This window comes from Alternaria triticimaculans (genome assembly GCF_023758025.1).
Source record: "Alternaria triticimaculans strain BMP 0046 chromosome Unknown scaffold_2, whole genome shotgun sequence".
NCBI lineage: Eukaryota > Fungi > Ascomycota > Dothideomycetes > Pleosporales > Pleosporaceae > Alternaria > Alternaria triticimaculans.
In genome coordinates, this window is record NW_026055959.1 from 581,151 (window position 1) to 607,250 (window position 26,100).

At 52.3% G+C, this 26,100-nt stretch overlaps 10 protein-coding genes across 10 annotated transcripts; 6 read left to right on the plus strand and 4 right to left on the minus strand.

The window, feature by feature from the left end:
- Nucleotides 1-1,732: 1,732 nt before the first annotated feature.
- J4E78_001878 (uncharacterized protein) lies at nucleotides 1,733-2,955 on the minus strand (the record flags this gene model as incomplete). The annotated part of the gene is made up of 3 exons (XM_049362531.1): nucleotides 1,733-2,512; nucleotides 2,574-2,741; nucleotides 2,794-2,955. The coding sequence occupies 3 exons, from the start codon at nucleotides 2,953-2,955 to the stop codon at nucleotides 1,733-1,735; spliced, it is 1,110 nt and encodes a 369-aa protein (XP_049225123.1).
- A 2,253-nt stretch (nucleotides 2,956-5,208) lies between these two features.
- J4E78_001879 (uncharacterized protein) lies at nucleotides 5,209-6,646 on the plus strand (the record flags this gene model as incomplete). Its single annotated transcript, XM_049362532.1, has 3 exons — nucleotides 5,209-5,518; nucleotides 5,611-6,278; nucleotides 6,338-6,646. The coding sequence occupies 3 exons, from the start codon at nucleotides 5,209-5,211 to the stop codon at nucleotides 6,644-6,646; spliced, it is 1,287 nt and encodes a 428-aa protein (XP_049225124.1).
- A 177-nt stretch (nucleotides 6,647-6,823) lies between these two features.
- J4E78_001880 (uncharacterized protein) lies at nucleotides 6,824-8,297 on the minus strand (the record flags this gene model as incomplete). The annotated part of the gene is made up of 5 exons (XM_049362533.1): nucleotides 6,824-7,201; nucleotides 7,250-7,327; nucleotides 7,377-7,839; nucleotides 8,093-8,250; nucleotides 8,289-8,297. 5 exons carry the CDS (start codon nucleotides 8,295-8,297, stop codon nucleotides 6,824-6,826), a joined length of 1,086 nt encoding a protein of 361 aa, XP_049225125.1.
- A 386-nt stretch (nucleotides 8,298-8,683) lies between these two features.
- Nucleotides 8,684-10,313, minus strand: J4E78_001881 (uncharacterized protein; the record flags this gene model as incomplete). Its single annotated transcript, XM_049362534.1, has 3 exons — nucleotides 8,684-9,143; nucleotides 9,197-10,010; nucleotides 10,061-10,313. 3 exons carry the CDS (start codon nucleotides 10,311-10,313, stop codon nucleotides 8,684-8,686), a joined length of 1,527 nt encoding a protein of 508 aa, XP_049225126.1.
- A 1,237-nt stretch (nucleotides 10,314-11,550) lies between these two features.
- Nucleotides 11,551-13,140, plus strand: J4E78_001882 (uncharacterized protein; the record flags this gene model as incomplete). The annotated part of the gene is made up of 4 exons (XM_049362535.1): nucleotides 11,551-11,862; nucleotides 11,913-12,193; nucleotides 12,242-12,330; nucleotides 12,383-13,140. The coding sequence occupies 4 exons, from the start codon at nucleotides 11,551-11,553 to the stop codon at nucleotides 13,138-13,140; spliced, it is 1,440 nt and encodes a 479-aa protein (XP_049225127.1).
- A 241-nt stretch (nucleotides 13,141-13,381) lies between these two features.
- RPS17 (40S ribosomal protein S17) lies at nucleotides 13,382-14,286 on the plus strand (the record flags this gene model as incomplete). Its single annotated transcript, XM_049362536.1, has 4 exons — nucleotides 13,382-13,387; nucleotides 13,566-13,756; nucleotides 13,959-14,136; nucleotides 14,191-14,286. 4 exons carry the CDS (start codon nucleotides 13,382-13,384, stop codon nucleotides 14,284-14,286), a joined length of 471 nt encoding a protein of 156 aa, XP_049225128.1.
- Nucleotides 14,287-17,917: 3,631 nt separating this feature from the next.
- On the plus strand, nucleotides 17,918-19,248 carry J4E78_001884 (uncharacterized protein; the record flags this gene model as incomplete). Its single annotated transcript, XM_049362537.1, has 2 exons — nucleotides 17,918-17,990; nucleotides 18,044-19,248. 2 exons carry the CDS (start codon nucleotides 17,918-17,920, stop codon nucleotides 19,246-19,248), a joined length of 1,278 nt encoding a protein of 425 aa, XP_049225129.1.
- Nucleotides 19,249-19,789: 541 nt separating this feature from the next.
- J4E78_001885 (uncharacterized protein) lies at nucleotides 19,790-20,444 on the plus strand (the record flags this gene model as incomplete). Its single annotated transcript, XM_049362538.1, has 2 exons — nucleotides 19,790-19,870; nucleotides 19,920-20,444. The coding sequence occupies 2 exons, from the start codon at nucleotides 19,790-19,792 to the stop codon at nucleotides 20,442-20,444; spliced, it is 606 nt and encodes a 201-aa protein (XP_049225130.1).
- Nucleotides 20,445-20,819: 375 nt separating this feature from the next.
- On the plus strand, nucleotides 20,820-21,969 carry J4E78_001886 (uncharacterized protein; the record flags this gene model as incomplete). Its single annotated transcript, XM_049362539.1, has 2 exons — nucleotides 20,820-20,838; nucleotides 21,554-21,969. The coding sequence occupies 2 exons, from the start codon at nucleotides 20,820-20,822 to the stop codon at nucleotides 21,967-21,969; spliced, it is 435 nt and encodes a 144-aa protein (XP_049225131.1).
- A 315-nt stretch (nucleotides 21,970-22,284) lies between these two features.
- Nucleotides 22,285-24,018, minus strand: J4E78_001887 (uncharacterized protein; the record flags this gene model as incomplete). Its single annotated transcript, XM_049362540.1, has 1 exon — nucleotides 22,285-24,018. The coding sequence occupies one exon, from the start codon at nucleotides 24,016-24,018 to the stop codon at nucleotides 22,285-22,287; it is 1,734 nt and encodes a 577-aa protein (XP_049225132.1).
- Between the last annotated feature and the right edge of the window lie 2,082 nt (nucleotides 24,019-26,100).

A 26,100-nucleotide genomic window follows, 5' to 3' on the forward strand; every position in this document is an offset into this window, starting at 1 on the left:
GGATCTCAAGAGAAGTATTTCTACTGGTGTCGCGCCCGTCATCACGGAGGGAAAGGACAGTGTGAAGAATCTGGTGGGTAAGGTGGAGAGAGCCGGTGGGAGTATGACTAGGAAATTCAGCGCGAGCTTGAAGGACAAGTTGAAAGCTTTCGGCAAGAAAAAGGAGGGCATGAGTGTTGAAGGGACTTATGCAGTTCAAGGTGAGCGTTGAATCCAATCGCGAGTTAGTTCCAATGTCTTTGGACGCATGTTGCACGATACTACATTGATATTCGCTTAGCGGTTTGAAAGCGCAGTTTTTTTTGGAATCACAATGACCTCCTACAACGCTCGCTATTCCTTTCTCAAGAAATTTCGTTCGATACAGCAAACAGAGTCAACCCGGTATCTAGCGATATCGCATGACGACCAGAGGTGATGATTGAGTCTAGCCTTCCGCGGAGTTGCTCTCCAAATCGTCACCACCGCCCCTGAACCACAAAACTCTTATCCATCAACCGATGTTTTGACGAATGTCAACATCATGCAAGGACCTGTGTCAGAGTCCGACGCACTGGATCACGGCACATAGAACGGTACCCCTCGGGACCAGCACACTGGTCCCACTCAATGGAAATGCTGTCTCTTTACCGCACGATCAACCAAACAACTCGTCAAGCCTGGAGTTTACACAGCTCATAGGCCGCTTTCTGAGACGACACGGTCATTACGAGCCGAAGTTGACGCCAGAATATTCTCCTCCGATTTGTTCGCAACACTCGGCATCTCTCAAACATGTCATGATCATGCCCGAAGCTACCGTTCGACTTCATACCCATCTTTTCAGTGCCTTTGTACTGACGATTCTTCCCAAGCGCATATCAAGATCCCCACTGTCGAGCCGTCAAAATGCCACGCTACTTCCCCACAATACCTCTCCAACCCTCACAGCCATTGCCTCTTCACCGAGGCTGCAAAGCATACTTTCTGAACAATCACCCGGCACTATACACCAAGCTACGCACCTTCAGCACACACCATGTGCATCCTTCACTCTCTTCCCATCCAGTTTCAGCGATATATCCCTGGCCGTACGCACCCCACCAATGTGTGTCGAGCATATACTGACTAGTCTCCAGCCTCGACGCGATCCTCCTCCCCAAGCGCAAGCCTAACGAAACCCCCTTAGACAAAATATACGTAATGTACCATTATCTAATCCGCGGCGACTACGAAGTTCTTCGCAACGAAGTGCAAGACTTCTTCGATCACACAAATTGGCACGTCCACTCCATCCCCGACCCGCGCGACCACGACCCAGAACGCTATGCCATACTCGCGGCTATAACACAATACCTTGCGCATGGCATCAACCGTCGCATTAAGATCAGCAACGGGTATCGGAAGGAGCCCTTGGGGCCATGGAAGACGGCAGCGTACGACGCTTGTTATAATGGTAGAGGTGGTCTACCAATCTTTGAAAAGCTGGAGAGGGAACCGAAATGGGCGGGGAGGGTTAAGAGGATAAATACCGGGTTAGAGATTTGTCAAAGTTGGAACAGTGCGGTGTGGGGAGAGAGAAGTAGTATGAGGTTTGCGGCTAAGGGAATTGTGAGTGTGGAGATTGTGGAATGCTTCATCTGACGGGGTCAAAGCATAGACGTGGTGTGTTTAGCTGGAGTTTGGTATACTGTAGTTTCTGCGACGTTCATCGCGCGAGTGTTTCTAGGGAGAGGATTACTCTCTCGCGACTCTACGACGCTTCGTCTTCGATTTCCAAGTTTCCCACTTTGAACTTCTTGCCTTTCTTGTCCGCATAGTCCCCATGGTCATGATAATCCTTCACTCTTTCCCTAACATACTCCAGACCCCTCACTGGCTCCCTTTCTTCGTCATCTTCGCCGACAAGCCCCAACCTTCTCAACAAAGGTGATGCCACAGGCTTGATATCGACCTCATTTCCCGGTCTGACAAAGTAGAACAGCCCCAGCCGATGAATATGCGCTTGATCCTCTGGTGGTCTGATTACTCTGTGGATAGTCGACTTGAAGTAGCCTGCAGACCAGAAGGACAAAGTATCGCCAACATTACATATGATGCCGTTGGGAACAGGTGGAACGTACTTCCACTCTCCAGCCGGAGTTTTGAGTTGGAGACCTGCAACATCTTGACTCCAGAGTAGTGTCAAGCTTCCGAAATCAGTGTGCGCGCGAGACCAAGTATTCTGAACTTTGGCATCGTCGGCAGCGGGGCGTGGGTGGTAGATCATGTAGCGTAGATGATCTTCTGATGCGTCGTCATAGCGATGTTCATCTGAGAAGTAGGTCTCGGGTAGTTCCAGGATCAAAGAGAAGAGCGTGAAGATCTTGGATGCTATGTCCAGAGAGCGGCGCGAGAAGGACTCGATCTCTGGGCGAAAGGGGTGGAGGAAGTGTGGAAATGGCTCGTGGGAGTTTGAAGGGATGAATTTGGGTATGTTGAGGGATTCAACGTTATCGAGGACCGCGGTGCCCATGATTTTCTTCTCGTTGGCCTTGGCTTTGCGTTAGACAAGCGTAATTTGCTTTCTAATGGCATGGATATGAGGGGCGTACAGCGCGGTATCCAAAGTAGTTGCCCTTTGCGAAATCACATCGGTACTTTGGGTCGCCCTTCTCTTCTAACGGCAAGTCGAAATAAGCTTGACCGATATCATATTGACGCTCGACCTCTTCCCGCGTTAGACCAGTGCCAGTAACGCTGAAGAAGCCCGTGTGGTGCACCTTCGGCGTTGTCAGAAGGGACGTTTGTCGCACAGTTTAGCTGCCAACTCACTGCGTCTCTCAGCTCTTCAGCCAGTTTTTGTTTTCCATTAGGCTCGTCATACGTAGATAGATCAATGACCTTGATCTCTGCCCAGTCTAGCTTCTTCGTTGTTTGCTTGGGCCGTCCCCACTTTGGAATGGAAGGTGGCTGTTGCAGCGTCGCTGATGGCATGTTGCTGGCAGTAGTTTCAACTTACGAGACTTGGGCGACTTGGAGTCCTGTTTGACTTTTATACATTCTGCGACGTTATTCCCGGTTATTTCTAGTCCATCGCAACGGGTTGTGTCTCGCTGCATAGATGCGGAGGTGGCGAGCACGCAATACCCCGCTTGATGATGTGCTCGCATGACAGCATCGCATAACCCATGCTCTTCTTGCAATTACCACATCGGTTTGTTCTTCTCAAACAAATGGGTGGTAAAGCATCGTTGCCAAGCCGTGCCGGCCCTGTCATCCGTTCTTGAACTGGCTATGGTCGGGCAATTTGACCGCCCCTTTTGCCGCCTTCTCCAACAATTTCGACAAAGTCTTGCCCATCCATCATCGCACCGCGCAGCCCATCCAAATCGGAAAATGGGATTTCAGCGTAGCTGTCCCAGATGATCTTTCCAAACTCATCGAACCACCATATTTTCACCCTGCTCTTCTCGATAGCTTCTTCGTCTGCCACATACACATAGTTCTGAACTCGGTTGGCCACTTCTCTGATATCGAACAGCTTTTGATCTGTGATGTTGCCATCTACATGACTCCCGTCCTCTTCCCTCTCGATTTGGTAGATGGCACTTCCATAAACAAGTTCACTACCATCTCCATACTCGTCCATTATACCCAAACCATCGGTCAGTCCGGGAATGCGAAGAAAAAGCTGATCCAGGACTTCCTGATCCAGTCCATGGAAGTCATAAAGCGCACAATCATCTAAAACATGGTTCAAACTTTCAACGCAGCCGTCCTCGATGTTAGCCCCAGAAAGTCGTGCGAGCTCAGCGTAGCTTTGGGCCATTGAGGGCTTGTAACATGTCCTTAACCAGACTGTGTTCCACCCTGAGTACCATCTGCTGATATTGTGTTCTTGGATGGTTTGATGCGGCGCAAATATCTCGTCGATTTGTTTTGTGGTGGGCGAAGGAAGAGATACTGCACCAGGAATTTCGTTCAGTGCGTCCTGGACCCGCTTGTACAGAGGCTGGGTAGCGTCAATTTTAAGGCCAATGCAATCACGCTGTGGCATCGGATAAGGCGTGCCGCACCCATCTCTGCAGGAGGCTTGTACTACGGTACCTCCTGGCTATTTCATTCCATCGCTGATGATGGTCGGCTGGCAGCGCAGGGCTGGTGCTTTCCCAATGTTCCTAAAGGCATGTTAATCACTTGTATCCCCATTCTGTTGTATCGAGTCGGCTTACTAGAGCGAACAGATCGAAAGGGGAGCGAACATGTCGTGTTTCGGCTTCCGCCGACGCCATTATCTCTCAACCTAGGTAGAGGACACCGAGTCAAGCGAATCAGTCGCGCTTTTCGCGAGAGTCCATCAACAGCTTGCCCATAGGAAACATCAGTGTGACCAAGGTAGGTTGCATTGATCTGACACGCTTCAAGCATACCCAACGCGTAAACACCGCGTGTATTAGTCAGCAAGCTAGCGTGCTATCCTGATTGCGCTGACACCTGTTCAAAGGAGCCTGTCACTGTCACCCAACTCTGAGAGCTCGTAAGGTGAGCATATCTTCGCCAGCGGCGTGGACAGTAATCGATCGTAGGGTAAAATGTCAGATGCACGGTGCTTTTCATAAGAAGGCTTCCTGCCATGATTGTGTGGAGGCCTTATCGCCAAGATACCATCGGCACTTTCGCAACCTCCGATTCTGCGTTGAGTAAGAAGTACGAGACGTTGCGCATTCCTTACGGCGCCGGAAGGCACCTGGCAGCCGATGACTTTCCAAGCTTTCCATCATGCACAACTGCACGCCTCGAACGCAACAACTACAAACTCAGCTCCATCCAATTGTCGAACGACCGAGAGATGGTACTAGCGGCGCCAAAGCCACCGATTGTCTTGGGGATCTGGTGATGTCATTAGTCGCGGCAGAATTTCGCCGTAGCGCGCAGGAACCCGATCTGCAAGTAGTAAGGACGGAGTTCCGACTCATGATTGTGTCTGTGTTCTAGTAGGCTGCACCCTGGGTGAATGCAGTGTTGAAGAGTCGGAATGCATGCAAAGGACCGAAAGAGAAAAGGAATGTGAGGTATATAGAGTAGTTGGACGGACGTCCGTTGCGCATATAATCAGATTGCACCTCTCCCCGTCTTGTATACATTTACCCGCAGCACCTTCCACACCTTCGTCTAGGCAGAATCTCAGTACCTCAGTTCATGCACCCGAAACCCACGCCTTCGTCGAACGCTGAGACTGCCTTCAAAATGCCGTCCGCGACGCAACCTCTCAATATCCTGATATCAGGCTCCGGCATCGCCGGTCCTGTAACAGCGTACTGGTTGCACCGCTTCATGCCCACCTGCCAGATCGCCATCGTAGAGCGATCACCCGAACCAAGATTAGGTGGACAAGCCGTCGATCTTCGCTCCTCAGCTCTGCCTATCGTGAAGAAGATGGGAATCCTGGAAAAGGTGAAAGAGAAGACTACTACAGAAGTTGGCATGCAATTCGTGTACCGAGATGGAGAAAGGCGCGCAACGTTTGAGGCCACTGGAGAGGAGGAGAGACAGAGTGGTATGTCACCTAGCTTCCCTGTACAGTAATCGATGAGAGGAAAACGACGAGTTAGTAAAGCAACATGAGCACCTAAACTGACCTGATCATAGCAACAAGCGAGTACGAGATTCTACGAGGAGACATGGCACGCATCGTCTACGAGCTCACACTCTCCAACCCAAACATCAAATATGTCTTCGGCGAAATGGCCGCAGAGGTCCAACAAGACAAATCCAAAGGCAGCAAAGCACTTGTCACTTTCGCAAACGGCAAGCTCCCACCCACGGAATTCGACGTCGTCATTGGCGCCGATGGCCAAATGTCGCGAACCCGGCGCATCGTGTTCGGCCACGGACCCAAGAACGACGACTATTTGCACCGTCTCGGCCAGTACTCTGCTCTCTTCACCATGCCACGCGAATCCGTCGACACACAGTACGCACAGTGGTACAACGCTTCGCGCGGCAGACTGTTCCTTCTACGACCTGACCAATACGGCACCACGCGAGCGTACCTCGCCATCACCGATGGTGATCTTAGCCGCTTCGAAGAGATTGACAAGCTGTTGAAGAAAGGCACTAGGGAGGAACAGCAAGCGTGGTTCGAGAAGGAGTTCGAGGGTGCCGGATGGCAGACTGAGCGTTGTATACGCGAGATGAAGAGGGCAGATGACTTCTATATGCAGCAGATTGCACAGGTCAGGATGGATACTTGGCACAAAGGGTGTGTGGCCCTGGTGGGTGATGCGGCGTACTGCCCCAGTCCGATTTCTGGTGTCGTAAGTTCTCCTCAACCTTCGTTCTCATCATCGAACCTTCAGACTGATGTCAATACTAGGGTACTGGTGCAGCAATCGTAGGCGCATACGTTCTCGCAGGCGAGATCTCGCGCTCTCAAGATGACATCCCCACCGCGCTCACCAACTATGAACGCATTACACGCGAATATGTCGACAAGGCGCAGAAACTCATCCCCGGAGCCCCGCAAATCGCAAACCCACAGACGGAATGGGGAATCAAGGTCTTCAACACCGTGACCGGGACTTTGTCACATCCGTTCATCCAGAAGTTCAGTGGTGTGATTGGAAAGATCATCCCAGCATTTGGGTCATCAAAGATTTGGAGCCCGCCGGAGTATGGGTTGTGAGGAGTGTGGACGGATGATGTGTTGGAATTTCAGGATGGATTGATCTCGCGCGATATAATTCTGTGAAGAGCTTTTAATGCATTCATCAACTGTTAGCCTGGCGAACGTCCATCAAGCGAATATTCATGGCAGAATGAGTTATTTAGATCGAGGCCAGCACTGACGTTCTCGACTCGTCTACTCGGCAAGCAGGTCTACACCAACGCTTTTCAGCGCGTCGACCGCCCATACAGGATACTTATCCTTTTCCCTGTTGTACAGATCACCAAAGAAGTCCTTGACAAATTGTGGGTAGCGATCCTGCACGATGGCCTCCCTCGCTTCCCTCATCAAATTTAATTGGTAGTAGACGTTGTGCATGGTGAGAAGGTGGGCACCAGCAGTCTCTTTCGCGGTGACGTGGTATATGTAGGCTCGAGTGATACCCAGTCCGCCATCGGATGTCGGACGGCAGCAGGTGCATCGGCAACCTTCTTCGATTGCGCTAAAGTCTTCGGAGTACATGGCATTGCGTAGGTTGAGGGAGCCGCGGGATGTGATGGCGTTGCCGAATCGCTAAATATTGTTAGCATGGGTCTGTGATGAATAGGGAGAAGACCTTACGGCGGTTCGTGTTGGCCAGACACAGTCGAACATGTCGGCGCCGAGTGCGACGGAGACGACCAGATCTTCCGGATATCCCTAAGTTGGTTAGTAAGCTGTAATAATGCTGAGGGCATCCAAAACTTACGACGCCCATGACATATCGCGGCTTCTTCTCAGGAAGCAGGTCGGTACATGTCTTCACGACTTCGCAATAGGCTGCCTTCTCCTCACCGCCAGAGAGACCTCCTATCGCGATGCCTGGTGTATCTCGCGCAACCATCTCGGCGGTACATTCTTTCCGCATGTCCAGGTCCAGGCCACCTTGTATGATACAGAAAAGGTTCTGTCGGTCTGGGTACTTATGCGCTTGCATGCAGCGGTCAAGCCAGCGTACCGAGCGTTCCATGGCTTCCTTCATACGCGCGTGGTCGGGCGAGGTGGTTGCGATAACGTCGTCGAGTTGCATGATTATGTCGGAGCCGATTGAGTTCTGGAGGGAGATGGAGTGCTCGGGTGTGAGCAGCATGGGCGACCCATCGTGGGGGCTGAGGAAACGGACACCTTCTTCGGTGACTTTGGCGAGTTTGAGGAGCGATACCATCTGGAAACTGGTGTTGGCGTCAGTTATGGTGCGTTCGTTCATCACGTTGGAGGCATGACCCACCCACCACTATCTGCAGGAGTCAGCACTTCCGTCTTTCCATCCCTATACGCTGTGGCATGGTGCACCTGTGAGGATATTGTGTGGCCAGGACTGGAGCTTATGCGCGCCGCCTATGGCATCGAGTGTCGCTTGTCCTGGCTTAAGGCCTCTCCCACATGTCAGCAGTGGCTGGCATGGAGGCAGAACGTCGGCCGTACAGGTGATATGTGTTGTTTAGACATAGTCGGCAGCCCTGGTCTTCGAGTTGGTCGGGCGTGAGGCCTTTGAGCGAGGCCTGCGTCGCAACGGGCATGAAGATGGGGAGGGGTACAGGGCCATGAGGCAGATGCAGCGTTGCCGCGCGTGCTTTGGTGACCTGGGCTTGTCAGGGGATGACCAAGACACGAAACTGACACGATACATACCGAGCACTTTCCCAGCAGCTCAAAGGTGAGGGCCGAAGGCATTGAGACGGGCGCCATGATGCAATTGGAGACGCGACCTGCAGCCGATGAGTCGCTTCAGCTGCAGCCCGTAGTGTTGCGGCCCGTTCGCTTAGCGCGACTTCCCCGTGTTAATCGTTATGCAATCCCAGATCCAGTCTCGGGACCAGCCGAGCGCACCGGAACATAGTGAAGCAGTTGGTAGTGTTCAATCGGCGAGAAATCACGCTTGGACTTTTTCAGAGAACTCACGCGGTTGACATCAGCAGTGACTGTACGTTCATTCCTCCATAAATCTGTTAAGGCAGGCTAGACTACCCAGCTTTACATTGGAACAAGGGAAGGCCAGACTACAAATAACCAACTCTAGATGAACAACTTCGAGCCTTGATACTTCGTCTTCTCCCTGTACACAGTAGACTTGAGCGAAGCCTCAAGCTCTCGCTTCGGGAAACCTTTGAGAGATCGTGCGTACGTTGCGACAGAGTGCGAGATGAGCTTGGTGTTGACAACCCACGCAGTAACGTTGAGGTTTGAAATATCGTCGCAAAGCTGATGGTAGCAAGGATCATACCAGTCCCCAGCCTTGCCCCCAAACATCTCTACTTCCTTCTCCGTCTTGATACCCTCGGCTCCTGTAGCAATGCCACCACCGGGGATTCCGTTGCGAATGAAGCCGTCGTAATCGCTGCGGCCATCAAAGGGAATGAAAGTGTAGTTCAGACCTTGATCCTCGTACCACTTGATGTACAGATCCCGCAACTCTTCGGAGCCGTTCGGGTTCACCGCGTTTGTAGCATTGTAGATTTGGTAGGCGAAGTTGGGGCTGGTACAAGTTAGTCACATTACATGCGCCACGCGTACGGTGATTTCGCTTACCTAGCCATCATATCGTAATCCATGAAGAGGCGGATCTTCTGGTTCTCCTTCTCGGGCAGAGAGGCGACATAGTAGTTGGATCCGAGTAGGCCTTCCTCCTCACCCGCCCACCATGCAAACCTCACACAGTTGGTAACGTTGAACTTGGTAAGTTGAGTAGCAATTTCGAGCAGCGACATTGTGCCTGTTCCATCATCGTTGATACCAGGCCCTTCGGTGACACTGTCGGAATGGCCGCCGAGCATGACGCAGTTGTCCGGATCGCCAGCCGTTGTCTGCGCAATGATGTTGACCGTCAGAATGGTGTTCACTTCAGCGTCAATGTAGGCGATCGCATCCACGCGCTTTCCCTTTTCGAGCTTCTTCAAAATTGGTTCAGCTTCTTCACCGGACAACCCGAATGTAGCTACATGATCGGGAGACGGCGTTCCGAGGGTGCCCGAAACGCTGTCTTTCTCATAGTTGTAGACAATGGCAGCAGAAGCGCCTTTGCGACCTGCATGCTCGGATTTAGTACCAAAGGGGCAGACTCCACGTTTGATGAATGCGATGTTTCCGGCTACTGAGTCTGGGTAATCCGACGCCTGACAACCGTCATTCCCAACAAAAACGAGGTCGCCGTGTACAGGCTCTTTGTCCTTTGTGGGAGGCGTTAAGCCCATGGGATGGGCAGACTTCGGCACGACATCGCCAATGACAAGACGCGACTCAAAGACATTGCCGGACACAGCTGGGAAGGTTTGATTGGTGATTGTGTAGTAGTCGCCAAGTTGAAGGATAGTTTCATAGATGTAAGACAGCGTTCCGAGGTGGCCTGCGACTTCATCAGCATCAGCGTACAACAAATCACGTGCGCAAACGTACCAGCACTCCCGATGACTCTGGTGGGATGGTTGTATTCCTCTTCACCGAGCTTCGCAATCTCGTACATCTTCTTGGCGCGTGCCATCAATCTGTCCCCACTGATGAGGTCTTGGAGCTCGGTCGAGTTGACCAACGGTTTGGTCCCATGTGGATGTCCGAGTGGCGCTTGATTGCCGGACGACATAAGCGGGATCTGGAGCGCCGTCGCGCTTGTGATGGCTGCGCACAGCGCAAAACCAGAGGAGAAGACCATGTTGTGAGTTACGGAGATGGATGGGTTTGGAGACGAGATGGGATGGAAGAGGGTTGTTTGTGTGTTTATGGATGAGTCGCTGTTGCCATGCCGCTAACACGCGCCTCGCGATAAGGCCTGTCCCGTGCACAGTACCAGGTGACTGCTTTTGCTTGAGCATATGTCAAATACATGATGGCTTTTTGTATGTATTGAAGCCTTGTCAAGCTTTGCGATGTGCAGAGGGAAGATCAAGTCGTGAGGGCATAGTTGCGCATCCAGCCGGCGTTACCATGCTGTTGCTAGTCTCTCATCATATGCAAGGTACAATAGATGCGGACCGCCAGGAACCAATCAAGTCTAGATGAACAACAACTCCCCCATCGCATCATGGAATGTCTGCAGACTGATGTGTGTAAGTACATAGTTTCAACAGCAGTAGACGTTCGGTCCTCTCTAAATCGTCATCAGCAACTTGTCGGCCCTTCTCAACATTGCGATCGATGACGGTTCATGCGGTTGTCAGTAGCCAACGCGTTGGAACCAGCGCTTGTATTCCATGTAGCGCCATCGATGCGAATGACCTCTGGTAGCTCGAAGTGTGTCGGTGGCCATCAAATAGCTCGCATGTGCATTGCGGAGATCGAGACCCTTCCCCTTATTGCTGCTAAACCTGAGATGTGGAGTCTCGGCCCACGTCAATGTGCATGGAGCTGAAACCTTGTTCTGGACTCCGCATCGTAGTGCAGCCAAGGCGTGTCAAGCATTGCCAGGGACGTTGCGCGGTGCTTGGTGACGTGTTCTACTGAAGATAAGCTTAGCTAGACACTGAATTACCATGAATCGGTGCCAAAAAGAACCAATGAAGACCAATTGCCTGCGAACGGCGCGCGCTGCTGCAGAGTTACGGTGTAAACGCGCTGCGACATTTTCGTTGTTTGGCGATCATAGCGTCGAGGCTGTGTGTTGTGGACGCGCCCGCCCCGTTGCGAACTGCACCTCGTAAACAAGGAAGCAGGTAGTATACTACTCGTCCCGAAATGACGCCCGGCCCTTTTACAATGTCTAGTCCCACCGGCCCTCTTGTCTTTCTTTTTCACTTACTCTCTATCAACTCCTCTCCAATTACGGCATTACAAACTGCAACCGCTGCAGGGCAACTCGTTCGCCCGCCCTGAAACCCAAGCCAGTGCATTCAACTCTTGCACTTGGCGCACCCTAAAAACCACCCCTTGGGCAATCTTCGTATACCAAAGCCATGGCGCACCGCTCGAGAAGCTCGCGAGACTACCCCGACGGCTCAAGGCACCGCTCGTCGCGCGACCGAGGATATACCAGCGAGAAGCCACGCTCCGTCCCTCCCTCTCATCGCCGTGACAGGCGCGGCTCGTCTCTGCCACAGTACAACCACAATGGACACAAGGTGACCCCCGGCCTTCACCCCGAGGGCGAGAGTGGCCGCAGGGGTTTCAACCCGATCAAGTTCCTTGTCATCAGCGGCAGGAGTAGCAGCACGATGTCTATGCTAGTGAACTGCCTATGGCCCATTGTACCTGTAGCAATTGCACTGGTAAGCGGCACACAAGAGGATATGTTTCTTGTACTAACCGACTATAACAGCACTTTGCGAGGCCCGAATGGCATCTAGCGATCTTCATTACCAACTACATTGCCATGCTTCCTGCAGCCAACTTACTCGGTTTCGCTGGCCAGGAGTTCTCGCGCAAGATGCCAAACAAGGCCTTTGCTGTCGTTCTCGAGACAACATTCGGTTCCGTTGTCGAAGTTATTCTGTTCATGGTCTTGCTCAAAACCTCCAACGGCGACTCAAACGTGCAGGTTATCAAGGCTGCTATATTGGGGTCTATCTTGGCCAACCTGCTCCTCTGCCTTGGTACCTGGTAAGTGTCTGTTCGATGCTCGATCAAGCACTCACTAATTTGCTCCAGTTTCATTGCCGGTGGTGTCAAGCATGACGTCCAAGAGTTCCATAGTGCTGTCTCTGAGAACGGTAGTGGCTTGATGCTCGTAGCTGCCAGTATGTCGATCCTCCTCTTGGCTCGTCAAAGTACCAATGCTAATCTTTATAGCCGCGCTCGTACTTCCCGCTGTCTTCTACGCATACCTCTTCCAAAACCCCGATTACGAACAGACTGTTGATATCGCCTATAACACTCGACTGATATCCCGCGGTGTCGCCATCATCTCCATCGTTGGCTACCTAGTCTACTTGTATTACCAGACCGTATCCCACGATGGGTTGCTCCATGAGATCTACGAGGCAGACGATCACAAGGACAAGGACCGCCACGAGGAATTGGCTAAGCCCAAGCTTACCCTGACCGAAGTCATCGTTGCTCTTCTCGTCTCACTGGCCTGCGTTGCACTCGTCGCTATCTTCCTCGTCCTCGAAATCCCGCATATAGTAGAGCGAGGAGTTAGTGACTCCTTCGTCGGACTTATCCTTATCCCGCTGGTTGAGAAGATCGCCGAGCACCTCCTCGCCATTGACGAAGCCTATGACAATCAGATCAACATGGCCCTTGCCCATGTTCTCGGTGCCTCTATCCAGACCGCCCTGTTCAACGCACCCCTTGTGGTACTGGTTGGCTGGGGTATTGGTGTCGGCATGGACTACAACTTCGCCATCTTCGACGCTGTTGCCCTGGTTCTGGCGGTCCTGGCGGTTGGCTCGTTCCTCCGCGACAGAAGCTCGAACTACCTGGAGGGTGTGCTCTGCGTGATGACGTACGTCATCATCGCAGTATGTGCGTTCTACTTCCCCAACCCTGCACATCACGGTGCTTCCGGAGGCAGCGCTGAGGGTGGCGCTGAGGGTGGCCACTGAAAGAACCGCTCAGATGGCTGTATCTGTAAAGCCACAGGGCTTACTTAAATTGATATTCACACAGCGGTGGTGTTGTGGAGTTTCGTTGCAAATGGGCTGCGAGGAGGATGGTCGGGTTTTCCTATATGTAGCAAGCATCTGTGATGCATTTCTTTGAACAGTCTTTTTTCCAACAGTTTTAAATAGCGAGCGAGAGATACCAATATGATACACGAGATTGACACTGTTTATCTGCTGAGCAATGTTGGTGATGGCTCCCATGTGCTGCGTTGGCGCCAAACCCTTTGTGACTAGAGTCCTGCGCACGGTCCTCCACACAGATTAGGCGAATAATCGCGCCTGCCCTCCCGACATTTCTACTCTCCAGCGACAATCCAACTAACCCGACAGCCACCGCCCCTTCCCACGACAACCTCTTCTCCCAGCTCACACAACAAGTCGCCAAAATGGGTCGCGTCCGAACTAAGACCGTCAAGAAGTCCGCCAAGGTCATCATTGAGCGTTACTACCCCAAGTTGTCGCTCGACTTCGAGACCAACAAGAGGATCTGTGATGAGATTGCCATCATTGCCTCCAAGAGGCTCCGAAACAAGATTGCCGGATACACCACTCACTTGTACGTGCCGACACTGGGGCTGCGACAATGGCAATGAGGGGCTGGTTCTGGAAGCTTGAGTGGCCTGCGCAGAGCAGCGTTGTGCAATGCCTATGCGCAGGCTCTTGGGCACTTCAGAAGATAGCTCTTCATCCGCCCGCACCGCAGCCACGCTATGAGCAGCGTGCTCTCTCGCACCAAACATCAAGCTAACAACTCGCAGGATGAAGCGTATCCAGCGTGGTCCCGTCCGTGGTATTTCCTTCAAGCTCCAAGAAGAGGAGCGTGAGCGAAAGGACCAGTACGTCCCCGAGATCTCCGCTCTCGACTTCACCCAGAACAGCGAGTCTGGCTCGCTCGACGTCGACCAGGAGACCAAGGACCTGCTCAAGAGCATGGGCGTACGTTACTCTATAACCATACCACCCCAAGCATCTCACTAACACTTCCGATAGTTCGACAGCATCCCCACCAACGTCATCGCCGTCTCCCAACAACAGATTGTCGAGCGCGGTCCCCGCCGCTTCAACGACCGCCCCGCCCGCTCGTAAATACGAATGCGCACGCGCGACACGATGGTCTCCCTTCTTCCTCCTTTCTCGGCTTACTGAAAATATGGTGTCTGGGAAAGGGTCTCTTCTGCCACGACTATGGCATGGTTTTACGGCTATATACGGCGGCATGATGATCAGGAGTCAATGAAACAAAAGGTTCTCCCCCACTAGGTGTCGCTGAGTCCGAGTGTTGCAAGACACGAGGATGATGCTTGATTGCCATTTCCCCTGCCCATGCGCCCTGTGTGATGCGATGGTGTTGTGATGACCAACGAAGAATATATAGTTCAGGTTCAGGTAAGTGAATTTCATTACCGGTCTAAACAGCATTACCAAAAGGGAACGGTCCTTCATACGTCTCGTGATGTCAATAGCTTCCCGCTCAGATGAAACAAATCCACGCACTATCTCAACCCATCGCTCAATGCACGTCCTCATGTGTAGTATGTTGTGTTTATCAAGGCTCGATGAATCTAGTCTATACCATGTGGAGCCCAATTTGCTCGATGAAACCATCATTGAACACATCCCTAGAACGTTGCCGACATCACCACACTGTTCAAGGCCAAGCTCCAGTGTACGTTTTCTGTCTGCCAATGCTACTGCCAGCAACGTGGTCGTCATCCAAATCCTTTGCTCTAGCAGTCTCCACGGCTTCCTTTGTGGCATCACTGTTGTTCTTCCGACCGCGACTTGTACCCGCACCCAAGACCGCCTGGTGCAGACTACTCCGCTTGTCCGACTCCGAAGTAACAGGACGCATGGCACTCGCGGAGGACGTCTTTGGCGTAGCTGGTACTGCTCTAATCGTGTTGAAACGATACGTTTCGGGCTCGGGTGTCGCGACCCAAGTTGGACCGGGTCCGTACTCTAGGCTTGGACGTGAATGCTCTTGCTGAGGATGTGAATATTGATTGGAGGTGCGCCTCTGATTGTCCATAAGATGTTGTGGAGGAGGTATCGGGGAACCAGAGCCAGTAGGAGATGACGGCGTTGTTGCTTTGGCTGTGCCATTTTGCTTGCGAAGACGATCAATCGAGTAATAAAGGGCGAACATGATGAGGGATAGTGCGAAGAAGACCCCTATAGCGATGCCAGCTATCTGTGTACTGAAGAGAGTCATGGTAGTCTTCGGTCTGCTGGTTTGTAGAGATAGTTGGGTGGTCTTGGAGAGTCGGAGGTAGGGGTGTGGTAAGTCTTCTGTATGTTGGGGACTATGAACGGGGTTTTATCAGCGGAATGAGGAACAATCTGGGAGTGGGTCACACAAACGCATGTTCATTCTGTTTGTAGATGCTCAATGTGGTAGCCGTCGGGTAGGTGCATGTTACACGTAGACCTTTCGAATGCATCTGGTGAGAGCTGTGGTTTTGGCATGACGCGCACTGTAACATCAAGACTCCTAAGTCCATGGCATTTATGCATTCATGTCATGATCATGGTGATATTGGAGCTACCTGCAAGACTTAGCACTTGCGAACCTGGAGAGTACGTACATAGCCCCGCCTTCAACTAGGTCTGCCTGAACAAGCTTTTCACAGCCCTCTTCAACCGGCTCTCTCGCTTCTCTTTCAACTTCAGCCATACATATAGCCCTGGTTTTCCCTTCAGAGACCAGCTCAACTTACCCTTATCATCCCTCCAGTGAACCATCCATCGCTCCTTTTCCAACGAGGGGTTTTCGAGCATCAGCTCCCACCTATAGCTCGACCCGCGAAACGGATACACCAGATGAGGGTAGTGAGCGGGAAGTCGACCACACCCACATACCTTCTCATCATGGAGCCTTTTCAAGCGGAAAGCAATCTTCCGAACGTTACACGTCGTCGTCGGAAATGGTGGGTTAAGGACTGAAGCGCGAAGGCACCAGTGGTTTGCCTGGGCATGCTTTCCATTACACATTCCTGGAGCTATGAGGCAATTCATTGCTGTGACGAGTCCAATGATATTGCTGTATGTTGTTCGGATGCGATAATGGTCGGATGCCACAGAATCGCTTGGAGGATAGAGGGGTGCGGGCATGTCCTGTACTTGGCTCATGTAACGCGCGATTTGTGCCGGATTCAGTGTCTCAACCATCTGCAAGACATCGTCTTCACCCTCTAGGTCTTCCAATCCGATGGTCAATCTGGCCAGGTGAAGCTCTAGTACTGGTGCCATGGCTTGCAGAATGCCCATTATCGTAGGCCGATCGAGCATTGCCCAGCGTGGTATTCCGATCGTGAGGTGCATCAGCGAGGCGAAGGTCGTCGGCCGGAGCGGTTGTAGCTTCATTGGCGTTGCGTTGACGGAGAACTGGATCGTGCGTAGGATGGAAGGGGCCAGGCGGACGGCTTCGGAGGTCATCTCGTTGTAGATTTGGGGGCAGGAGAGCATGAGCCCGATGTATGTCTGGTAGGGCGCGTTTGGTAGGAAGCCATCGGGGGCTATGTGGCTGTATATGAGCAAGCGTATCTCCGCTGGTAGTGCAAGCAAGTGGCATGGCGTCGCAGCTGTGGCTTGGGGACGCCTGTCTCGACGTTTGATCAGCTTCATGTTGTATTGGGTCGATGGTGGCGTGCCGTTAACGTAGAAAGTGGAACGAAGTTGCTTGCGAGGCAGGGACTTTTCGCGTGGTAACAAAAGCTAGTTGTGGAAATATCTCTTCGTTGCTACTGTCTCCTTCACTGTCAAACGCCCATCAAAGTAGCGTCTCCCGTGCCTTGAAAGACTTTTGAATGCCATTAATTCGGCGCAAACCAGATCTCAGCGTCACCATGGATACAAACTCTTGAACAATGTAACGGCACGCTTGATAAAAGGAGGCCCAGTGCTTTCAGCTCCAATTTTGTCATCTAGGTTCTCGCGTATACCCTGAGTGTCCTTCCGGAAAGGATACCATTCCGATCCAACGGAACCATGATTCTTTCAGGCTATCAGAATAACCGAGATCGCTCCAGAGAAGATGTGTTTTCTAGACGGCATATGCTGCTGCTGTTCCCAGGAATGTGGCACGTAAGGCAACCAAAGCTGGAAGCGACAACTTCCATAGATGGCGAAGAGGACCAGCGTACTGTAATCCACACATATTCAAATCAATATTTTCGCAATGATGACATGTAAATCTGGATCGAGGCGAGTGTACTGAGCGCAGATGAGATGAGGATGACAATGCAGGAACGCGACAGGAAGGGGTTCATCACTCAAGCGCACCCCGGGCGCACACCAACGCGTAGCGATGCGGTGCAGGAACGTATAACGCGTCGCAGCCATTGCTGACAGGAGAGAAGCTGACAAGATGAAGCACTCAATGGATGTCCTGATGGAAGGTTGTGAGCGGAAGCGCTAACTATGACGTTCACCCGAGGTTCCAAGATTGTTGGGGCCGAGTCATGTGGGTCACGTGTCTTTCCAATGCTCACCCCGAATTTACTTGGCACGCTAGCGACGCGAGCGTGAATGTTTTTGCCTACCGCCCTCACGCTCCGACAACCCAACCACCCCGCAACCTTTTGACCCGGCCACGAACCTCACCTTACAACCCCATCGAAATCCATCGAGATCTGTTTCCTTTCTCATCCATACTGATCCACAAGTAGACAATTTACTTCTTTCGGTATATCAGGTCATATATCGCGCTTGGATCACTATGTCACCTGCCGCGATCAGCCAGACCGCTGTTACCTCACCTTCGCCGCCACAACAACCCCACACACCGACTTGTACGTGTAAACTGTGGAAATATCTCTTGACCATGAACTAACGTGCCGTACAGCGAATGCTATACCTGCATCAAAACATTTCGATGACATCTTCCACGCCAAGTTCATGCACATCATCCAAGAATGGAAGAATGATCCATCTCGCGGCCAGCTAACTCAGAAGGATCGAAAGACCTTTATCGAGAATGCCTTCTTTGAGACCGATGAACTGTATTTCGGCCGGCGTATGATGACTGATCTTGAGATCAAGCTTCGCGCCCTTACCAAGGTCTTCTACAAAGTCCTCGCAGAAGAACCCTGGTCCGAGGATTGGATACGCGCCCCTGATGTTGAGCGTAAGCTTTCCAAGTTTGAGATGCACGAAGATTCCGTAGCTCTCGCCAAGGAGTATGGCTTTACCACACCTCGTGAGGCTGTCAAGGCGGCTCGCGAGGCTGGTATCAAGAACGCCGAGACTTACAAAGAGGCTCAAAAGGAAGGCAAGACACTCAAGGACATCAAACTCGATCGGGGCCCGTTCGACGATATCGAGATTGTCTACATCGCCGGCACGGTCTCGTCATCTGCTACAAGCAAGATTGACCGTAGTAGCATCTATCCAGTTTCCGTATCTTCAGTCGCCAATGTCCTTCAGAACCATATCTGTAGGGACATGGTTAGACCGTTCTCAATGGCTGAGCGCTTCGTCAACTGCACCGACACCAAGGAACTTGAAGACATGCGCCGCTTCGCATGCAATGTCTGCGATTTCTGTCCTCATCTTCTCGACAACGACAACGTCAGCCTTCTCGTTGTTCTGCTTATCCTGTCGCGTTCTGACTGCTGTCGTCGCTTTGAGGCCAATGGCATTCGCATTGAAGGTTCCACTATTAGTCACCGCAAGGCTGAGTGCATGAAGAACAAGATGGGCTGGAAGACATCCGAGGACAAGAAGCCCTACGACAACTTCGCTCAAGAGTTCCAGACCCGTGTCAAGAATGCTTGCTTCCCAGCTCCCCGAGCTCAGCGCATCGGTGGTCGAAAGCCGCCGCGCAACTCTTCTGGCCCAGCGACTCCTCCAATCTACGCCCAGCCTCATATGGGTTACGTCGCGCCTCCACAGGTTCGCACCGACCACGCAAATACTGGTATCAACGTTCCTGCTCCGCCTGCACAAAACAGTTTCGCGCAACCTGCTGTCCCAACAATCAAGGACCAGCGTGGTCGCGAATCAACTGGTGCCGGTAACAGTGCCGCCGAACCCATGGATCTTTCCTGAATTGTTTAGCGTGTCATCGACGGGCTTCGCAAGCTCATTTTCAAGAATCATTACTGCATGGCTAAGGCGTTCTTTAGGTACCTTGGGGTCTGCATATGGGTTCAAAAACGGCGTTCCATGCATCATGTCCGATTTACCTACGTGGTTGCCATATTCTGCATGCTTCAGTGTACTCATCGTCACTTTCCTGTAAATAGTCATACTGTCAGTATATAGCCATCTAATCCATACATATCTGAATGCAGAATTCAGGTCATACAACCGGGGCATCTTCCAGTAGATGTTCGTGTTTTGAAACAAGCTACACTGTGGAGTTTGCAAAGGATGTTAATGGGTCATCGCATTGTTATTTTTATTCGACAACAAGTTGAAGCTATATTACATCATCGCGACATCTCGCCAGCATGAAGTGTTGCTTTATTCCAGCTGACTCCACTCGTGGAATCAGCTAGACTGCCAAGCCAAGTGTGTATCAAACTGACTGCGATGCGGCTCGGACGTCTTTCCGTTCAACAACTCACTCACTCAAGAGATCATCACAATGGAGCTCAATAACTTCGAATTCCTAGCCTTCTTCCTTTGCTCAAGCATTTTCGGTCTGCTCTCCGCAGTCTGGTCTACAGTACGTCAATTTGAAGCACTACACTAGCGTCTCATACTAACAGCTCCAGACTGAACTCATCAGCGATCGTGAGATCGTTCTCTTGATCGGAGTCTTTGTCGCAGTCGCGATCGCGCTTCTCGCGCGTCTATCCACCAGCAAGGCGCTCACCAAATTCCTCACGATCGACGTTGACGGGGTACACGAGAAACAGCTTCGCGATCTCAGTGAAGCGCATCGTCGTCACGTCGCGAGCGTAAAGCACGAGAGCAATCGCGAGAACCTTCGCCTTCGTAACGACATCAACTACGCTGCTATGAAATTCGACCGCCTATACAACGAGCACGACTACATGTCTAGCATGTACCAGCAGCAGATGCACCACACTCAAGAACAAGACGACCGCATCGAGTACCTCGAGAAGAAGCTTCAAGAGTTCGGACAGTCTACCCCCGTTACTCGCGCTCCTTTCTCCGCGCCGCACTCTCAGATCAGCTTCTCGCTTCCGCCACGTCGCCAGCGATCTGAGGAGGCCTTCAACTACGTTCCTCTCAAGGGCTCACTGTCTCAGGTTGTTGAGAGCAAGGATGAATAAGATTTGACTCGTGTTCGTCGCTCGTGCGGATTAGCACGGCCAAGCCGCCTGATACATAGCTAGATGATTGGGAACGCGCTGGTGAGACGAGTGCAGGGCGGTCATCGATTTGGATATCCGTACTAGACTAGATCTCATAGGATACCAATGAAATGGGTTTATCTCAAAGCCACAGCTCACTTTCGTGGGAAGCGCAATGTTTTCGACGTGGCAATGCTGTGCCCACAATGCAAGTGACCAAGTCGGGTGTCTCATCTGCGCCATGGAAACACTAGTGTTTGCACAAACCATTCGCGACGCTCGTCCACGTTCAGAACTTATAAGCATGTAAATATTTCTTACGACAGCAACTTCTTTAACACAATCAATTCAGTCATGACGGAAGAAGAGACACGTACGCTCATGAGCGCCGATATTCCCACGATCCAAAAGATACACACTGCCATCGCCGCTATCCAACCAAGCACGGAAATGACGCTCTTTCAACAGCGTAGGCTTCTCTATCTCTGTTTGCGTCTGAAAAGCGAGATAGACATACCTATCGGATGGTGGTTGATTGAAGACGTAGAAAGCCCAATTTCTGATTCCCAAGTCTGGCGCGACGTTGATACCGAGCTTGGTATACCAGAGTCAGAAGATTATTCCTACTCGGTAGCGTATCAGAGCGCAGGGGTAGAACAGGATGGAAATTCTCCACCTCGTAGTAGCAGCAGAAGTCTATCGAGAGGGAGAAGAAGGACGAGATGAGGCTGTCTAGTGATGTTGCGAAACTACAGAAAAAATGAAAGTAAGCGGTGGCGCGAGATCCATGGGTTGAGTGTGGTTAATGGCTTGAGTATGAATTACGAGTGCCATATGATCATCGAATGAACGGTCAATGAAGAGCCCTGTCGTCGGCAATCTAGTCACTTACACGCGTTCCATTCTATTGAAGCCATGTCTTATTCCCAAAGCCATGTCCGATCCACCTATCCAAAGAAGGAGACAGGGATTTGAGCTTGAAGACTGACACATGAGTTGCGGTGATCAATCACATAAGCTTGTCATCTATGATAGACTTTGGTATACTGATTGTTTCACGTGCCACTCGTGAAGGAACTTGCTCGCAGCAAACAAGTTCAGTATATCAGCGCAAGATGAGAAGCATCAGAGCATCATCAAGATCATTCCGCTCGTCACACCGCTCCATAACATGGCATCAGAGAACCTCAGCTACCCCTCAGAGAAGGCCGCCGTCATCAACAAGCTTTCTCAAGCCATCAAAGCGTTCGACACCAGCGTTCCCGCCTCTTTCCAACAGCATCGCCGCTACTTATACCTGCTTGAGCGCCTCAGAAACGAGATAACCGACCAAGTCAATGAGTGGAAAGGACAAAACCCTGATTCTCCGCCCTACAAGACTTTCAGGCTTGGAGTTGACGCTGAGTTAGACATACCGGTTGATCCTTACCAGGAGACACCACCCCCGAAGGCGGAACTCTGGACGCCGAACCAACATTGCCCAGAATGCGGAAAGCCTAGATAGCGCAGGGAAATTACGTAGGTGGCAGCCAAGTCTTCTGAACACGTAGCTACAGGCAGCATTTGCTAAGAATGATGAGTGTTTCGTACATATGTTTTCGTGATATGCCATAGACTTGTCATTTCTAATGAATACGATACATGCGCAGGGAAACAAGGGTATATGTCTAATCAGGGTACAAGATGGGTGTGGTACATAACAGTGCTGGTGGAAGGGTATCATAACAAGAACAGACGCATACTGAACTCCAACAGCAGGAAGCAAAAGCAATAAACAGTTGCAGACGCATGACCCGAGAAATACAAAGCGACATGAAGCTCAGTGCTTCCTCTTTGATCCTTTACGACTCAAACCGGTGCGCGATGCGTATACAGGCGGGTGATCATCCGGGCTTTCAGAGTCTGTTGCAAAGGCATCGACATAGCGAGATTGCATGGATGGACGACGACCATCGCCTAGAGGTCGGGCAGATGGAAGTGAACCCTCGACGGTGCGCAGATCCCATGGGTCTTGCGATGCTGACTGCGGCGACATCATTGTGGCTGCTGCGAACGGGTTGTCTTGACTGATGGATGGACGCCTAGCAGATGGCAGCCGAGCGTAATCTTGGTTGAAGTTCGCTGGGAAGGATAGCGGCGGAGGCGCGCGTTTCCTCGAGCTGGAAGGCCTGTAAGACTCTGTAGGCACCTGAGTATCGAGCACTGGAGGGCTTGGCTGCGAGACACTTGGACGGCGCTTGCTGGGAGTGCGAGTCAATCCAGCGGGACGCGTGTTAGAGGTAAGACTGTCGTGGCGAGCCATCGACTCGCGGCGTGTGGAGAGGGAACGATCGCCGCCACGCGGGTCCCAGTATGCAGCCGGCTTCTCTTGTTGGTTTTTACGGGCTGCCAGCTCCTCCTCTCGCTCCCTGGCCTCTGCAATCTGCCTTTCGCTCCGCATCTGTTGTTCCTCGGCTTTGATCAAGCGTCGTTGATCTGCTAGCTCAGCTGACGTCATAGAGGAGGATTGTCTGCGTGATGCGTTCGGCCGCTTCTTCGTATAGTCGATCGTTGGAGGGCTTGATTTCTCCTTCTTACGATCTTGGGCCTTCTTGGCTTCCAAGTCCTTCCTCTCTTGTCTGAGGCGTTCTTCCTCCTTAACACGACGAAGTTCTTCCCTGGCCAACGCTCGATCTTTCTCCTTCTCAGCGAAGAGCTTTTCTGCCCTCTCATTCGCGCGGCCGTCTGCACGGGCGGGTTCGAAATGTACGCGTCTGGCAGTATCTTCTCTGTCACGCTCATCAGCCACCCGTCGGTCAGACTCTTCTTGATGCCGACCTGACTTGGACTGCCTTTGTCGCTCGTCGCCAGTCTTGATGCGACGAGCGCCTTCAGGTGGGCCCGAGCTAGTGTAAGACGAGCTCGAGTGATCAGCAAAGGCGTCGTAGTCGAGTGGATGTGGGCGGTCTGATGTGTACGTCTCTCGTGGAGCAACCCTGGCCGTCCGGTATGGATCAGATGACATACCACCCTGACGCTGAGGCGGCGAGGACGGAACAGCAGTAGGTGGGTTGTGAATCACCGTGGAAGAGCGTTTTGTACTTCGCTGCCTAGCCGGTGGGTCGTACTCTGCGTCCGACGCGACGTAAAGCGAGGGTGTCTGACTGGAAGACGCTGACGGAACATGGCGAGAGCTTTGACCGTATGGTGCAGTAGGAGTCGTAAGGTAGCTGCTGTGATGATCGAAGGACGCTGGTGGAGGCAAGGGGGCTTCCGGGAAACCAGTTCGGTAGGTGTAGGAGGCATCAGAGCCTACTGAATCAACAGCGATATCACGAGATCCAACAGAGCCGAGTGAAGACCGATCGTAGGGCTTGGTAGAGACCGAAAGTAATGGGTATTTCTTGCCTTTGTTATCTTTCTTTGAGCCAACCTGTATGAAGATCTCGCTGCTGATCGGTCGTTGGCCATCCCGAGTTGAGGGACGGCTACCACTGCCAGACGGACGACGTGTTTGAACCAAGTATGTTGAAGTGGTGGGAGTTGGTGGATTCGTCGGAGACGGTGTGCCCATGGAGCCATTTCTAGGAATGTATCGAATGGGCACGACGATTGCGTCTCGGCATGGTCTATCACCACGTGCTTTCGCACAAAGGCAGGCTCGCGTAGATGTCAGGGGTCGCCCATCAGGGGTGAACTCCTCGCGCTCCTCGATCCGACACATGATGGCGATGTGTAATGGGTTAAGTCGGAGTTGATAGATATCCTAGAGGCGAGGATGATAATAGAACACCTTGCCTCAAGCTTTAGTCTTGGGCTGGATGCTCTCGGTGAAGTATGGTGTCAAACCAGCTTATCCGGGGTAATGAACCCGTCGGGGGATAGGCAGATATGGAAGTACCGGACGGTAAGGATGTCTTGATGACGTGTGTATCCAGATCACACGAAGTGTAAACTGATCAGGATACGGGTCGATTTGCGTAGTTTGGATGTTTTGGCGATATTGGGGAGACTGAGGGTATTTGAGGAACAGGTGACGGCCCGACTAAGACAAGCGGCAAGTAGGATGAGTGTACTCGTAGATTCAAGGACACATGGGCCGAAAAGCGAAAGAGTCAGAGCGGCGAAGGGGTAATAATAGAGAGGATCATGTGCAGGGAGCTATGCAGCTTCGAGGAAAGTAAAGTGCAGCCCTACTGGGCGAGGGTTCCTTTTAAGTGCAAGGCGGCGCAGGTTGTAGCCTGGAAAAGTGCACAATGAGTGGACAAGGAGCAGATTTACCACAGATGACCGAAACGGGCGGGCAGAAAAAAAGTGCCAGTGCCAGGCGGCCGCAGCGGCAGGCAGGACGGAATGCATGAACATGATCCGGGCGTCTTTGGGGCCATTCCTTAGGGCTGCGCAGCGGTGAATTGCACAGCCTGCGAGCGACCGAAGACACCGCCCAGCCGCGAGTGGGCCGTGGTTCTGACCGGTGCCCTGTGCCTGAGGGTGATGAAGAGGGAGACTGACCCGATGCAATTGGGGAATTGGAAAAATTGTCGCAACTGGTAGCCGGTTTGCGCATCCGCGCGGCCGCACAACCTGTCTCAGACTCGATGGGCAGCAATAAACTGCCGGTGCTCGAGCGCACCCCGTCCTCCCCGTCACCGTCCCCCAAGCTCGGTTTTAGTGACTTTCCCTGGTGACATCCTCCTTTGATGAAGACATGGAGGCCGTGCTAGTGCTGTTAGCGATGAAAGAAATCCGGATCGCCAGCTCTCAGCTGAAAGACTGGCGAATGATGGTAGGGGCTATGCAGTCATTCCCGTGTCGTGAGGCAGGCGGGCCTCCATGCCAGGCACCAGAAGCCGGGCATTTTGCTGATCGGCGCCCAATGCCCGACCATATTGCTTTGCCTCGAGTAGTGATATGGATAGAGGGAAGGGTGCTTGGCCGCTCAACTGGCTGTGGGGCATCACGTTGCGGCGGGCGCTAAAGGGAGACGGGATGCACCCACGCTGCACGCGAGCAGCGGACGCATCGTTCGCATACAGGCCTCGTGCGTCGCGTTCTCAAACTTCGACACCGCGATTATATTGCGCGTCGCTAGTTTTCTTGCATTTCCTGCAGAATCGCGCAAGAGGTGCTCACGAATGGCCGTGATGCGCACCATTGATGATGGTGGGGAGGCGAATTGCTGAGCATGTGAGCTCATGGCCACCTTGCTGCCTTGACCCAGCCGAAGTCGGGAAAGAGCACTCGACAGTGTGCGTCGCACCTGCCCGCGGGAGGTGAGTCTTCGTCAGCGCCTTCTTCCAACCCTCAATTAGCGCCAACTCGTAGGTAGCACCGAGAGGCTGCAATTGACCGACCGCAACAACAGATTGACCTCCTTACAAATTTCCACCGCCGTCAGCGTGAATGCGACAGTCCCACAAACATCTTTGTTTGCCGGATGTGGCGGTCATCCGATGCATGCTGCTTGCGAGCCGTTTGGTGGCACCCCCCTGGCCCCTGGCCTTTCCATCGCTTCACAGCCTCAGCCACCAGCCGTAAGAGTTGCGCTTTCCGTCACCTTTCTGATACTTTGGGGGTTGAATCCTTCGACTGGCGAGTAACTACCAAGTGGCTAGGAGACGAGCCGCTCCCTCAACCTGCGACACCGCTATTTGCG